The sequence below is a fragment of the Mustela lutreola genome, chromosome X (genome assembly GCF_030435805.1).
Source record: "Mustela lutreola isolate mMusLut2 chromosome X, mMusLut2.pri, whole genome shotgun sequence".
Classification (NCBI taxonomy): Eukaryota; Metazoa; Chordata; class Mammalia; order Carnivora; family Mustelidae; genus Mustela; species Mustela lutreola.
The window spans coordinates 107008425-107024620 of record NC_081308.1 but is presented as its reverse complement, the minus strand read 5'-3'; the positions used below and the strand labels follow the sequence as shown (position 1 = coordinate 107024620).

The 16196-nt window shown below is 36.8% G+C and overlaps 1 protein-coding gene across 4 annotated transcripts in view; it reads left to right on the top strand.

Moving 5' to 3' along the window:
• TENM1 (teneurin transmembrane protein 1) overlaps positions 1 to 16196 on the top strand; it is an 801117-nt gene that overhangs the window by 508994 nt on the left and 275927 nt on the right. For all 4 annotated transcript variants that reach the window (XM_059156967.1, XM_059156964.1, XM_059156965.1 and 1 more), the window contains exon 8: positions 13063 to 13215. In XM_059156967.1, the coding sequence (XP_059012950.1) occupies positions 13063 to 13215 (153 nt within the window). The remainder of the gene's footprint in view (positions 1 to 13062; positions 13216 to 16196) is intronic.

Sequence of the window (16196 nt, the reverse complement as noted above, 5' to 3'; positions counted from 1 at the left end):
TGTTCCAGGATCCCATCCAGGACAGGATATCATAGTCAGTGTCATATTTCCCTTACCTCCTCTGGAATGTGACAGTTTTCTGTCCTCAGTGACTTTAACAGTTTTGAGTAGCACTGGTCAGCTTTTTTGCAGATTGGCCCTTGATTTCAGTGGTGCTGATATTCTCGTGTTGAGATGGGCGTTATGGAAGAAGACTGCAGAAGGACCATTACCATCACATGATATCAGGGATACCATGTGCATGACATGCTGTCATGGACATGCTGTCACTTATGAGATTAACCTTGGTCATGTGGCTGAGGTAGTGTTTGTCAGGTTTCTCCACTGTAAATTTACCTCCTCCCTCTTTTCCAAACACTACTAGTCTGTGGTCTTTTTAAGCTCTAACATAACATGATTTTATTTTTTTATTTATTTATTTTTTTTACCATGATTTTATTATGTTCCAGACAGAGCTCATTCACAGATCAGTTTACTGGAGTTGATCGATCACCTGGGAATACATACTTCCCTGGGTAACTCAGCTGAAAATTTCCTTGGGACCCATTTCATACAAAACACAGCTCTATGACAATACTCAGTTATGGTCCATAAAATGATACTCTAACCATTTTCTGCTAATCTTTGTAGAAAGTACACTCTACTTAAAGTAGAGTGATAACAATTTTACAAATCTGAAGGATGGTCTCATTTCTGGAAACCTTTCACAAAGGGAGCCCAAAATCTACATCTTCCAAACCTCAGTGATCATGATGATGGAGGGAAGGAAATGAGCAGCTTTGGGAAATGTTGGTGGGGAAAGGAGAGAGAAGAATGTCTGCTCTAAATTAAGTCCAGGGTTTAGAATTAGGAAATTTCATGAATTTTTTTTTCTGTTTTCATTTTATTCCGCTATGAAGCTATGTGAGGATGGCTACTGAAATTCTCTTAGAAACCTCGTTCCCTCTATGTTGCTCTCACCAGAAAAAGGTTTTGGAAAGGCTAGCTTGAGGGGAGAATTAACCAGGTGTAAAAATAATAATGACTAACTCTTACTGAGCATTTATTACATGCCGGGCATTTTTCTGGGTACCTTACATGTATGGACTATTATCATGCAAATTTAATGGTGAGACTACTGAGACACAGGGATTAAGTAATTTGCCCAAGTGTAGCAGAGCTGGGATTTGAAACAAGGTACCTTCTCTCCAGAGTCCATGCCCTTAACTACCACATGACAACTGTCTCCCTTTAGATAGACTGTAAGCTCTGGGAAGCAAGGGTTTTTTCTGACCAAGCAATTACTGTTGTATTCTCAGAACCTACGACAGTGTGTAACACATAGTAATCAGCTGATAAATAATTACTGCATGAAAGGAAAGGAAGCCTTGATAATCCTGGTAATGAATCAAGCCCAAACATTGGTGACTTGTCCAGAAGTCAGCTGTCCTGGTGCCACCTCAGAAAACCCAGAACAAACTGGGTCATTATAATCTCCTGCACTTTATTCTCTGTTTTTTACCCCATCTGATCAAATTGTGTAAGGCAGCTATAGTTTTCTACCACTCATCTGTCTTCCATCTTCCCATTTATATCTCCTGACTCCCCAACTTCATACAAGCCCTGCTCTTTAATGCTAACTCTGAATAATCAGGTAATGCAAACTCAAGTATTAAAATCTCAACATCTAAAAGTTTGCAGAAGAACACATACCGTGTATCTGTGTCTCTGATGACATGATGAAAATCAAAAAAGTGAGTTTTAAAGCATCAACTCTCATGGGTTGATGACATAAATATTGAATGTATTTCCATTTTATAATTTAAATACATCCAGAGCAAATAGTAAGATGAGGAGAGAGCTTCGGTATGGGTCTGTTTCTTATTCTCCATATTCACTGGTTTCATCTGGATCTTTATAAAGAAGTATTATTACAAATACGTATTTGCATATTATTACAAATACGCCCTCAAGCCAGTTGTCGGTAATGATGAAGTAACAGGCAGTAATTTAGACCATAGTACAAGGGAGAATTTGCTGAGCAGAAAATGAAGTAAAATGGAAAGAAAAAGAAAATTTTAAAGAAGAATGAAAAAGTGCTGATTCATGGTCAGATGGATATTTTTGCTGCATTATTCATTAAATGATTCTTTTTGAAAAAATTTATCCCGTCATTATGCCACCGATTCCTCCTGACTCCACAAAGCAAATAATAATATAAAGGTAAGACAGACTTGAGTTATGGAAAGCACTTATTGGTGCTGTGACTTGAGATGAAAACACTAAATAATTGTGTCTGTCTGATAAGGAATACACAGATGGGCCTGTTATGCAACTGCAAATGGAAATCATATATTACACCTGTGATAAGGTACCCAAATAGACGTGTTATTTATAAATATTGCTGCAGCCTGGGGATGGAAAATATAAAATACATAGTAAATGAAAGTTTTAAGATAATATAATATAGAACTAGGATATTAAAATGATTTATTACTTTGATAGAATCTTCTCTAGCCACTAGCCTAGATATAAAACTAGAACCGTACTAAGTCCAAAAAGGAAAAAAATAATGTCTGCTGCAATACAGAATAATTCATTTCATTTAGAAAAGGAGAAGTAGGGGTTCAAACATGTGGCTCAGCAAGAAAGGTGTCCTTGGTGCCTCTGATTTACCACCTCAATCTTTTCTTCATTTGGCATTGAATTTTACTGTTTCACCATAGCAGGCTTGCAAAATGTGGTTTGTAACCGAATCAAGGAAGAGGGATTTTTTCTTTTCTTTCTTTCTTTCTTTTTTTTTTTTTTTTTTACTTCTTTTGTTTAAATCAGTGAAGTCCTTTCTTTCAAAGGGAGTTTTACCCAGCCCCAACACAACAGCTTTTCAGGCTTCCAAAAATGTTTGAGAGGAATCTCAAAGCCATTCTGACTCCATTCAAATTACTTTGAAAAGGAACAGTTACGTATGTTTTACTTATGCCCACGAGGTAGTACAAGCACAAATAATATTTTTAGTCGAAAATGTATATGTATAACCCTAGGAAAAAAAGAAAACGTGAATGAAACTTGCTGAAGCAAATGGAAGCCACCATAAACAAACACGCATTGCTTATTTTATTTAGTTCTTCAAAAATGCTTCTCTGAAAACTAATGGTTTTCCATCTTGCATGTAATCTGGTTATTACCTGGATAAAACCAAGATTTGAAGGTAATTTGTCAAAGGACTATAGTTCACTCGTATACCAATTTGATGTTCAATATAATGAAAATGGGATTTATTTTAAGATAGAAAGGTAACCTGGTTTCTGTAATATTAGCAGTCACTGCATTTAATTCAAGTAGCATTTATTTCTGCAGTGATGTTCCTTATTACAGAAGCATCTAGCATCACATAATGTCCACTGAACTATTGGTCTGCTGAAATGGCTTCCCCTAGGAGTTAACTTGAAAGCCTGAAGTCATCAGGGGTCACCATCTGGATAATGTACTTGGCATATTTTTCAGGAAGGGAACTGTTCAGCATACAAGTAGATCTATAGCCTGACAAGCTTTGGAAGTAAAGTGCAAAAGCAGTATCATTCCCTAGCCTGAAGGAACATGAAGCAAGATAAGTGAGGGAACCAGTGGAGGAAGAATGGCTGAAAGAAAGGAAAAACAAATTATCTTGAAAAATATCACATACTTTTATCTTGGCAGGATTTGAAACTTATGACATCATCTATTATGGGCAGGATTTTGTTTGTGAGACAGATTTCAAACTTTCTAAATAGGTTATTTAGTAGAATTAGAAGGTAACACCAAAAAATTCTTGCAACAAATAAACCTTTCTTAGCTGAATACGTGTACCTTTTGAGATGTAAGGTGAATTCCTTGAAAGCAAACTTAGAGTGCAGTTTCAAGGTTTACCTGTGTATTTAGTATCAAATCCCAATTTATCTTGTTATTAAGTGGGTTTTAGTATTATCTAGAAGAGAGTGGACACAAAATACCAAAAGATACAGAATAACATGACAGGTTTCATATGTCCTGACAATACCATTGTTAGAGGTATTACAATAGATTTAACTGCCAAAAGAGAGTTCTTCCAAACACCCACATTTTTCTTGTTCATATATTCTGAGGATAATTTTTGAGACCAGTAGATTTCAAATTATGTCTTTGGAATTTGGGGGCAACTCTTTTAGAACCCCAATCTCTTTCAATCAAGAGTTCTGTTTTATCTGTTTTATGTGTTTGGGGTTGTCCTTATTTAATTGCTGAATTGCTCTTCTGCTTTAAATTGTTCCAAAAAGTTTTGTTTTAGACAGAAGATAATAATACAAGAGAATGAAAAAACCAATGCATCTATTCATTCAGCTTAAAAAAAAAAAAAAAAAAGGTTTGAGGGGGATGGTGCAGTTGGTAAAGTGTCCAACTCTTGGTTTCAGCTCAGGTCGTGATCTCACCATCCTGAGATCAAGCCCCAAGTGGGGCTGCTCAGAGTCTCCTGGAGATTCTCTCTTTCCCTCTCCCTCTACCCTTCCTCACCATGCACTCTCTCCTCTCTAAAACAAATAAATAAATCTTTAAAAAAAATAATGAAAAATTAAAAAGTTTTGTTGGGGGCACCTGGGTGGCTCAGTCAATTAGGCATCTGCCTTCAATTCAGCTTAGGTCATGATCCCAAGGTCCCTGCTTAGCAGGGACCCTGCTTCTCCCTCTGCCTGCTGCTCTCTCTCCCTCTAACAAATAAATAAAATCTTAAAAGGAAAAGAAGGTTTGTTGAGCACCTAGTATTTTTTATTATATAACACATGATGAATACGTTATCATTGTAAAAGATTCTAAAATTACTATGAAAATGTTGAAGTCCCAGCTCCCCATTGTAAAGATCAACGGTTTGGGGGTATGATCCTTCCAGTTCTCTCTGTATGCATTTATATATAAAGAGATACTTTTTTTTTTTTAACTTAAACAGGATCATCAGATATGCATTGTTCTACAGTGTTTTTTTTATACAAAACCTAGAGCTCTTTTCATGTCAGTACGTGTAGGTCAACCAGGGGTGTGTTGATGTTTGACAACAAGCTCTCTGTGGAAAAAAAAAAAAGGATTTGCAATGTTTTCTGGTTCCTGGAATGTTCATAAACCCACCATGGGTGATTTCAACTACCAACATGAAGTCATTGAAGGTGGAATTGGGAAGACATGTGCACAGTTGGCTCTTATAAACCAGTATAAGCTTGCTACAGCACACCACTGAATCAGTTCTTTTTTTCTTTTTAGGCTTTTTATTTTGAAATAAATTTAGACTTACAGAAAAGTGAGCAGATGTAGCTCTGAATTGCTGTGTACCTGTCACTCAGCTGCCAGTATTAACATCTTGCATAAGCATAGTACAATTATTAAAAGTAGGAGATTAACATTGGTGTGATGCTATTAACTCAAGAGTTTAATACTGGTTTTTCCTTTTTTTTTTTTTTTTTTTTTTTTTCCTGTTCCGGGATCCTATCTAGGATCCCACATTGCATTTAATTATCATGTCTCCTTCAATCTGACAGTCTCTTGAGATCAGTACTTTTAATTCTTACATAAGATTTCATAGCTTGGATATACCACCTTCTCAGAGATGGATGTATTGGTGGTTCTTTTTCTTTTTTTCTTAACTATATTAACAAAGTCATTATGTTAACAACGTTAGGTTGAATTCCCTTGTACATACTCCTTCATACACAACCGTGATTATTTCTTTAGTAGATTCCTGGAAGTTGAATTGCTTGGTCAAGGAATATTCCCAATTTAAATTTTGATTGATATCACAAAATTGTTTTCTAAAACTCCTTTACTACTTTATAGTCACATACAGAAGTATGTAATTAGAGTACCTCCTGACTACCAGGCACCGTGATTAGGACCAGAGATAGAAAAACAAAGACATGGACCCTTCCCTTTGAATGCTTTCATAATAATGAGGTAGACATATCAATGGATAGCTTCGATATAACGTGATAGGTCCCTAACCCTAAAAGAGAAACATCCCATCTCTTTGTGAAATGTTCTAGATAGGCAAGGTCAACATTGGCCAATACAAATACAAAGCAAACCACATATGTAATTTGAAATTTCACAGTAGCCACATTCAAAATGTGAAAAAAAGTTGGGATTAATTAAAATTCTTATTTAATTTAATATATATCTAAAATATTGTCATTTCAATATGTAGTTACTATAACAATTATTTATTGGATATATTCTATTTTTTCTTTTATATTAAGTCTTCAATTCTGACTAGCCACATTTCAGATGTTTGGCAGACACATGTGCAAGTGGCCACCATGCTGGACAGTACAGACCTAGGTCATTCAGCACTGATTTCCTACTTCTACTTCTGAAGCATTCCTATGGTGTCTCCCAGAGGGGAATATTTTTGCCTTTTGAAGGGGAATGGAATGAAGAAGCAGTATCAATTATAAATATTAATAGAGACCATCAGTCTTACTTAAGAGAAAAAGACCAACGTCCCAACAGAGAGTACAGAGAAGTAACTGCAAAGAGACTCGGAGTTTTCAGCCTAGAGAAATGTGCAAGTTAAGAAGAGCTTATTCTCCCAAAGTTAGCCTGCCTTGAGATCCAAGGTGCTTGATTGAGTTTGGTGATCAGGCATGATGAGATACTCCATTTGTTACCTTTGTAATACATTTATAATTTCAGAGTGTAGCTTTGTGCAATTGGATAAACCAAGAAGGATAATAATTATAAAATGTACAAGACTCAACTCTAAGGAATATTTGTTAGAGGAGCATTAAGGACTGCCATTCTTAATAAGCTGAAAAGACATTATTCCTGGAATATTTGAATAAGCATATGCATTCTTTCTTGCCATTGAATTTCAGTAAAGTGCAGTGATACGGTACTGGTATTCCTGGAGAGATCTGGGTCATGTCAATCTTTATTCACTGAGGATGTATATTTTTATATATGTCTTTAGGAAAAATAACTTTGACTTTGGGGCCAGGAGTACTTCAATTAGACCTACTATAACCAGCATTGCTCATTTGGAGGTGGATGTTCCAGTATGGGTGATTTTAGTTATATTACTTTCTATTCACTTATAAAGTTTATGAGTGGCCAGTTTGTGAAGTTGGTTAGAACACAGAGATAGTACAATCATGGGTGCAGTCCTTCAGTTTAAAAGTTTTCCTACCACCCTTCTTCCTGACTGAGCTCCATTCATACTGGGATCCTTAGTGTTCCTCACACATTCCACACAAAGCTTAAGGGTTTTGTGTAATTGCTATTCCTTCCTCCTGGAAGGTTCTTCAACTAAATATTCATATGACTTCACTCCATTCAAAACTTGGTTCAAACATTACCTCCTCTGAGCCTTCTTTGTTTCCACACAGCTATATTATATTAATTATAGCATATTTTTATTCATTGTCTACATGTCTAAACCCACCACCCTCTCGTATGAGTTCTGGGAAGGTAGAGATTTTGTAAAAAATTTTATTCACTGCTATAAACTTAGAAAAACGGTGCCTGGTGCAAGTAGGCACTCAAAAAAATATTTGTTGAATCAATCTATAATATAATTTAATACTGTCTGTTCATTACCAGCTATACCCTTAATTCTTTTTTTTTTTTTTAAAGATTTTTATTTATTTATTTGACAGACAGAGATCACAAGTAGGCAGAGAGGCAGGCAGAGAGAGAGGAGGAAGCAGGCACCCCACCGAGCAGAGAGCCCGATGCGGGGCTCGATCCCAGAACCCCGGGATCATGACCCGAGCCGAAGGCAGTGGCTTTAACCCACTGAGCCACCCAGGCGCCCCTATACCCTTAATTCTAACAGTTGGTTTATAATGTCTATACTTGGGTTTGGGAGGCTTGCCTCAAAATGTGGCTATAAATACATAGCATAGATCTGATTGGAGATCCACTAGAAGCTGAAGACTCTCTATCTTAATCCTGCATCCAAGGCTGATGTGCCATCAATGTATCCTTGTGAAGCTGCATTGGTTGTTCATTTCCGATTCCCTATTGATCAGCCAGTATCTATGGTGTCCTGGATGTTAAATATTTTTTTTTTTGCCTTTGCATGTATTTCCAACGTTTCCAATGTGCCAGGATATGCTTTGAAGATATTTGTTGAATGAATTAATAAATACATCCCCATAGAAAGTACTGCCGTATCTTTCTAGTGATGTATGGGTATGTCCCAAAGGTCAATATAATTTAATTTTATTGGTCTTAATATGAACAAAACATTATTTCTAATAAAACACAAAGACTGGAGTTATGTAGTTACCTTAGTCTACCTGCACATACGTTTTGACTTCCTTTCTCAAATCAACAGAGGAAAGTTCATTTTGGAGGAGAGGAAAGACTATGTGGTTTTTCTTTGGTACCCATAGTCTATAGCAAGTAAGTTAACTTGCATTATGTATTCATACAAATATACATTATAAATAGCTTCTTGCCTGTAAAAGACAAAGTAAACTGAAAAAATTATAAAGCTTCACTGCCCTGAAAGGTTGTTCTACTAAATGTGCCCACACCTCTCTATCTGTCTTGATTGGTTGGAAGCAGCCTAATTCATTCTGTGGTGAAAAATTAATCCTTGCCTTATTATTTTGAAGTGATTCTCAGCACATGGCTGAGAATTTTTTCTGTCATTTTTGAGTGCCCTCAGGAAACTGGCTTAACTTAAAGTGTATAAAATATCCCCCTTGAACTTTAAAATGAAAACTGCTATGCCTTTTGTTCCTTATGGCCAATCTAATTTCACAAAAGTAACTGAACCAAGGGAATCCAACACATTTTCAATATGGCTTCTAACATCCGTCATATTCACATTATTGGGGAACAGAGTAGATAAAATTTTCTTAAAAAAAAAAAAAAAAAAAAAAAAAAAAATAATAAGCCTCTTTAATTGGAGTATGTTAAACTAACCATACTTCGAATCTTTTGCCATACTGTACCTGACTCAGTACCACTATCATTTGAGTTTCAAGGGTTTCCAGTAATTGCAAGAGAAATTCATCAGGCAGCACTGGCCTTAATCCAAAGAAACGGATAGAAAGCAATTAAATGCTTAAAAGTTTTAAGGATAAATTAGGAGGTAGGTGTTAAAAATCTCTAGCTCCAACAAAAAGTGGATGAAAGATTTTTAAATAGGCTATCTGACTAGCTTTCCTGTTCTCAGTTGCAAATCCATATACTGTATATGAGTATTAGACATACAAATTAACCCCTTTTACTATGCCTAGGAACATAAAGGAAAAGGTTAGTGGGTCAAGAGCAGATACCCCTTTTTGGTAAGATTTGGTTGATGTTTAAAATTGCAATGAGAAAACAGATAAAAGGATTTCCAGAGCTTCTGTCCTAGTTACTGTTTTCTTCCAACATTATCTGCCCTCAGTGACCTCATTCACTCTCACAATGTCAGCTGTTGCCTCTGTGCATACATGATTCCACAGTCTTGTTCTAACCTTAATACTTCACCAGAACTTCAAACCTCCAAAGCTCCTGGGTCAAACATGACTTTCTGGATAGCCCATTGGCAGGTGGAACCCAGCACCTCCAAAGATGATTTCATTATATTTCTCCCAGCACCCCACCCTGCCACAAACCAAGTAGTCATCAGTCAACAGCTAGTTCAACTAGTCATCATTTAACAAATCCATCTCCAGCACCAGTTATCTGTAGCTAGTGTTGGGCTAAGTGCAGAATCCCTTAACTCTATTAAATCACTGCCCCATGCTTTCAGTTACTCAGGCTCAAAACCTAAACCTTGGATTCCTCCTTTTCCCTCATTTTTTTCTATTCTTGCCCCCAGAATATTCACATGTGTACATGAGCACACAGGTGCACACATACACACACACACACACACACACACACACACACACAACACAACTAGCTGCCAAACCCTGAGACGACATTTATGCCATTTCTCCTTAAAGAATCGCTTTCTTTGCACTCCCACTGCCACTGCCCTAATTGAGACGCTCATTATTTCTCACCTTGATTATTGCAATGCCATCCCAATTTGTGTGCCTGCCAAATCCTTAGGCCTCCAATTCGTTGTTCTCCACATTAGTATTGGATTTATCTTTCTGCAAAGGGTGCTCTGATGATATCATTTCTTTACCTAGAAACCATCAGTGCTCCCCATTGCTATCAAATTAATCTTCCTAAAGAAAACTGATCATAACACTCATTTGCTCAGAAAATAGCAATGCCTCCCTGCTGCCTAATAAATTGAATCCAAATATCTAAGTGTGGCATTCAGCGTCCTCTACAATATGGCCCTAATCCTCCCTTTGAGCCTTAACTTCCACTACCATCTATGCGTAAATATACTCTAGCCAACCCCAGCAATTTCCTTTGCCTCAAATGCATGTTGTGCTTTACAATGTCATATTTTCTTCAAACTGCCCCCTCACCCTACCCATTGCTGTCACCTGTCAGAGCCCTACACATTTTTCAAGGTTCATCTCAAATCCTACCTCGTTAAAGCATCCCTGATCAGCCAAGCTGTTGTTCCTTTAAACCACTTCTTTTAAACGGATTTTATTTATTTATTTGACAGACAGAGACCACAAGTAGGCAGAGAGGCAGGCAGAGAGAGAGGAGGAAGCAGGCTCCCCTGCGGTGCAGAGAGCCCGATGTGGGGCTCGATCCCAGGACCCTGAGATCATGACCTGAGCCAAAGGCAAAGGCTTTAAGCCACTGAGCCACCCAGGCGCCCCTAAACCACTTCTTTTTTTTAAGTTTTTATTTTAATACTGGTTAGTTAACATGCAGTGTATTATGAGTTTCAGGTGTACAATTTAGTGATGCAACACTTCCATACAACAGTCCGTAATCATCACAAGTGCCCTCCTTAATCCCCATTACCTGTCTGACCCACTCCACGACCACCACCACCTCCTCTCTGGTAATCATCAGAGAGTCTATACCTTGAGTATAAAACAATTAAGTTTTTCAAATATGTGTTCTCTAGAATTTAGAGTCTGTTTCTTGGTTTGCCTTCCTCTCTTTTTTCCCCTTCGCTCATTTGTTTTATTTCTTAAATTCCACGTATGTGTGAAATCATATGGTATTGGGCTTTCTCTGACTTATTTGCTCAGCATTATACCCTCTAGCTCTGTCCATATCTTTGCGAATGGCAAGATTTCATTCTTTTTTGTGGCTGAGTAATATTTCACCATGTATATATATCTCACATCTCCTTTATCCATTCATCAGTCGATGGATACTTGGGCTATTTCCATAATTTGGTTATTGTCGATAATTCTGTTTTAAACATGGGGTTGCATGTATCCCTTTGAATTAATGTTTTTGTATTCTTTGGGTAAATAACCCAGTACTGCAATTGCTAGATTGTAGGGTTCTATTTTTAACTTATTGAGGAAACTCCATACTGTTTTCCAAAGTGGCTTCCCCAGTTTGCTTTCCCACCAACAGCGTAAGAGGATTCCTCTTTCTCCACCTCCTCACCAACACCTATTATCTCTTGTGTTGTTGATTTTAGCCATGCTGACAGGTGTGAGGTGGTATTTTATTCCTGGGTTGCAAGGGTGGTTCAGTATTCACAAATCAATCAATGTGATACACCACATTAATAAAAGGATAAGAACCATATGCCCAATGTAATAGATACAGAAAAATCATCAGACTAAGTACAACATCCATTCATAATAAAAACACTCAGCAAAGTAGATTTAGAGGGAACGTACCTCAACATAATAAAGGCCATATATGGAGACCCACACCTAACATCATCCTCAGTGAGGAGAAACAGCTTTTCCCCTACAGTCAGGAACAAGACAGGGATGTCCACTCTCACCACTGTTATTTAACATATAGAACGGAAAGTTTTAGCCACAGCAATTGAAAAATAAACCACTTCTTTTCTTCTTAAAAATATTTTGTAAGGCATTTTATTTGAAACTAGAGAATAAACAATTTCTTTTAAAACAAAAATTCTCTTCCCCCAGATGGCAAACACAGCCCATTTTCATTGTAAAAAGTATCAACAATACATAAATCCTAAAGAAGGAAATGAAAATCCTCCATAACCTCCATGTTGTGAACATGTTGCTATATATCCTCCTAGCCCTCTCTCTCCCCAGACATCAACACATCTACACACACACACACATATTATAGATCATTCTATTCATACTGTTTAGTAGCCTGATGTTTTTCATTTGATGCATCATAATTATTCCCATGCCAGTTCATAATCTTCTGTAACATGATTTAATAGCAGTGTAACCTTGTACTATTTGTAATACCAGTTATTTCATTAATTTCCTTCTGATGAATATTTAGACTCATCATAACTTTCTACTAGTTTTTAAGTGTTACAAAGATAGCTTTTTAGTTTGTACACATTCATAATTAACTCATAGAAATGGAATTGTAGGCTAAAAGGGGAAGCCAAATTTTAAGGTTTTTTGGATAAATGATGCTATGTTACCTTCCACGAGGGTGGGTGTTTTTTTTAATACTCTCATGAAGAGTATATGAGAGTGCCCACTACACTCTGATCAACACAGGTATTTTTTAATCTGGTAACAATTGAGCCTGTACTGTGTCAGTTATGCTGCATTATAGTAATTTTACACTTGTATTCTTCCAACTCCTACCCTAATAGGCATCTATATTTTAACATCTGCAGTAGCTATCATGGGACCTTATGCATACCAGGCACTCGGGAAACTGGCTTAGTGAAGGCCTACCATGTTCTCATAATTGCCTGTCCACCATCACTCTGCAGTTTCCATATACAAAGTAGAGTTCCATGACCAAGGGAAATGAGAAGGGATAACAGTGTTGAAGACCAGCATCTAATCCCATTGTGGTTGCTTCACTAATGTCCCAATGTCTATCACTGGGATAGCTAGAGCCTCAACATTTTAACAATAGCTATTTATAAGGGTAGCTCATGTATGATACAGGTATAAACTCAAAGCTGCTTGGCCCAACTAAAAGAAAACTGGTCATGGCATTTTTAGGTGGAAAGAGACAGCTGGTTTGGAGACTTCCTCAGCAAGTCTGGAATAAGTTCATGTATGGCTTGTTTTCTTGCAGCAGTACATTTGTTCGGCCTGACTTGGCAGTTGCAACCAGTTGAAGGACAGCTCTATGAAAATGGAGTTAGCAAAGGGAACAGAGGGACCGAATCCGTGGATACTACTTACTCTCCAATTGGAGGAAAAGTTTCCGATAAATCAGAGAAAAAAGGTACAGTGATCAAAATGACTGATTTATTGATTATTGATTACTTTTCTTCTAATTCGGTTATTATAACCAAAGCTGGGATGTTTTCACTTCACATTAAATTTCATGACCACTCGAAAGAAGTACTCTACGTGGACAGAATAAATACATGTAAATGTCTTATGAAAGCAAATTTTCCTTTCTCTAGTGCCTTGAGTATAAACCAATTAAACTTTTCAAATATGTAGGCAATTTTGAAAATAGATAAATATTTACAGGATGGAGGTTTCAATACAATGGAAATTGCATTTCACATATAACTACCCTGAAGCAACATGGGATTTTGATTAAGTTCGCTGTGTCCAAGCCTAACATTTATATATAACATTTTACAAAGGGTATATGGAAATTTCTTCTGTTTATAATAAGAAAAAGCCTTTTATGCTTAATATAAGGGTGAATGTTTATGTCAAAGTGGGGGAACATGAATTTTTTTCTAGTGGGGAACATGAATTCTTTGCAGTTGGAAAAAATAAAAAAGTACTCTGAGTACTGAATTGTTCAATTTAACCAATGTAAGCTTGAGCTACCTGACTTATTTACAATAAATGTCACATACCAGCACTCCCAACATCTTCACATTGAATGATCTGAGTCTCAATATACAAGTATTGAAAATAGCTGGAAGTTTCTATTCTCATTTCTCTTGAAATAGGATTCAGCACACAGGGACTCAATGTAAAATTTCAGGATGTCAATTCCAAAAGCAGAAATTGAAAACAGAACATAGAGCACAATCCTAAATATTTTTAGGAGATCACATTCAAACAGATGAATGAATGAATGAATGACCCAAACCCTACCCTCAAGAAACTTAAAATCTTACGGGGTAATAAGACAGTCTTACTTTGGCTGATGAGTTGCAAACAAGATATTTTGTTTTGTAACTGCTCGAGTTACTAATCTTTACTTGTGTTTCTAGTTTCTTTTGGGGGTTATTGGTAGGGTGTACTGTTTGGTTTTTGCTTGCTTTTGAAAATGTAATTCTATGCTTCAGTAAAACTCATGCTTAGGTTTCAGGAAAACATTATGATTTATCCTAGTTTTTGATTCACAATGCAGCTTGCTTTATGTCCTTGTTTAGAAATACTGTCTCTAGCCTGGGCTGACCTTTCCCAGCAATTCCATTGTTGCTGCTGAGACGGGCTGAGGGTCAGAGATGACAGAGGAAAGGGTCTGAGTATACTTGGACTCTGGCTTTTTCTCTCTTATCTTCTTTCCCACTCTTTGATTCCTTTATATGTGCAAGTGCAAGAGCCACCATTTGGTGCCTAGGGGTTTCTTGCTGTTCACACTTGAAATTCATGAGTTATCTGTTTGAGGACAAAAAACATGCAAGACAGAAGGTCACTACATAGTCGTTACCAGAACATATTCATTTGTTTACTCTAATTCAGACATCTGTAGTTCCTTTCCACAAAGTACCGTTGACCCTTGAATAACATGGGTTTGAATTGCCCAGGTCCTGTACAGATTTTTTTCAATAAATACAACACAGGGCTGGAAATGTATTTTCTCCTCTTTATGATTTTTTTTAATAACATTTATTTCCTCTAGGTTACTTTATTGTAGGAAAACAGTATATATTACATGTAACATATGAAATCCATGTTAATCAACTGTTTGTATTACTGGTAAGGCTTCAAGTTAAGTTTTGGGGGAGTCACAAGTTATACGAGGATTATTTGACTGCATGGGGTTAAGAGGGAGAAGATGGCTATACCTAACCCCAGTGTTGTCCAGGGGTTAGCTGGAGTTTTCTGATGACTGGAATTTTTTGCATAATTAACCATGTGCCAAGAATTATTCCGGACCCTTCACATGTATTATATCATGAAGGTAACATTACGGACCTCATTTTCCAAATAAAGAAACAGAGGCTCAGAGAGGTTAAGTAACTTGCCCAAGGTCACAAAGCTAGAAACTGCAATCTGATTTTCTGTACAGGGTAGAGATTTTCTCTACCCTGTACAGAAATTCACACACGAAACATATATGAAAACCACAAAAGACACTTTACCTAATGAAAGCAAAGCCCCAGAGTCTATTCATGATGGCTTTTAGAGAAATCCTATACAGCTATATTTTAATGTGTTGTAACAAGTTTCATAAATGAAAAAATGTTTTTTAAGTTTCTGCTCAATTATAACAACAAACATGCTGAACAATTCCAATTTAATACTTTATGAGGAAAAATTATTAAGGATTGAAGCCATATATACCAACTTGTTATCTTAAACTGATTTTTTTGGCAGTCTGAACAAAACCTTAACTGTAACTGCACATCATGGTTCTGCTGTATTAGGTCTTTACTGCATATCACTCACCGAGTAAAAACATAGCCCCTGTTTTATAATGCCATGTGTACACTAAACCAAACCTTGCAGAAGATGAAATATACCTAAAAGGATATTTTCAACTGGTCATCTGTATCCTGTTATGATTTTCTAGACATCGCATACCCCATAAATACAGTTGTAGAAGCTTGTCTTAATGATCTTGTATGCATTAAAATACAAAACCAAAAAACAAATAATCCTTTTTTTACATTGTAAAATTTCAGGATGTCAATGTTTTTTACATTGATTTCCTCACTCTCCTAGAGGACTGGACATTGTAGGGCTGTGGTTAAGATCCTAGACTGTGGAGTCAGACTCATCTGGCTTTGAACACTGTGTCATTTCCTGGCTCTCAAGCCTCAGGCAATGAGTTGATACAACCTTGCTGAACTAATATCCTCTTCTGCAACACAAGGACGATAATAATAGTACTTGTCTCATAAGTTGGTTGGGAGGAACAAGTGAGATAATGGTTTTAGTGCACAGTGCCAGGCACCGAGTTAAAGTTAGCAGTAATTATTGGAACAGGTGATTGGAAAATTACCTTGAGTTTATTGACATCCCATTAGGTACTGTAGATCCTGCTTCAAACTGCTATCAGGTTTT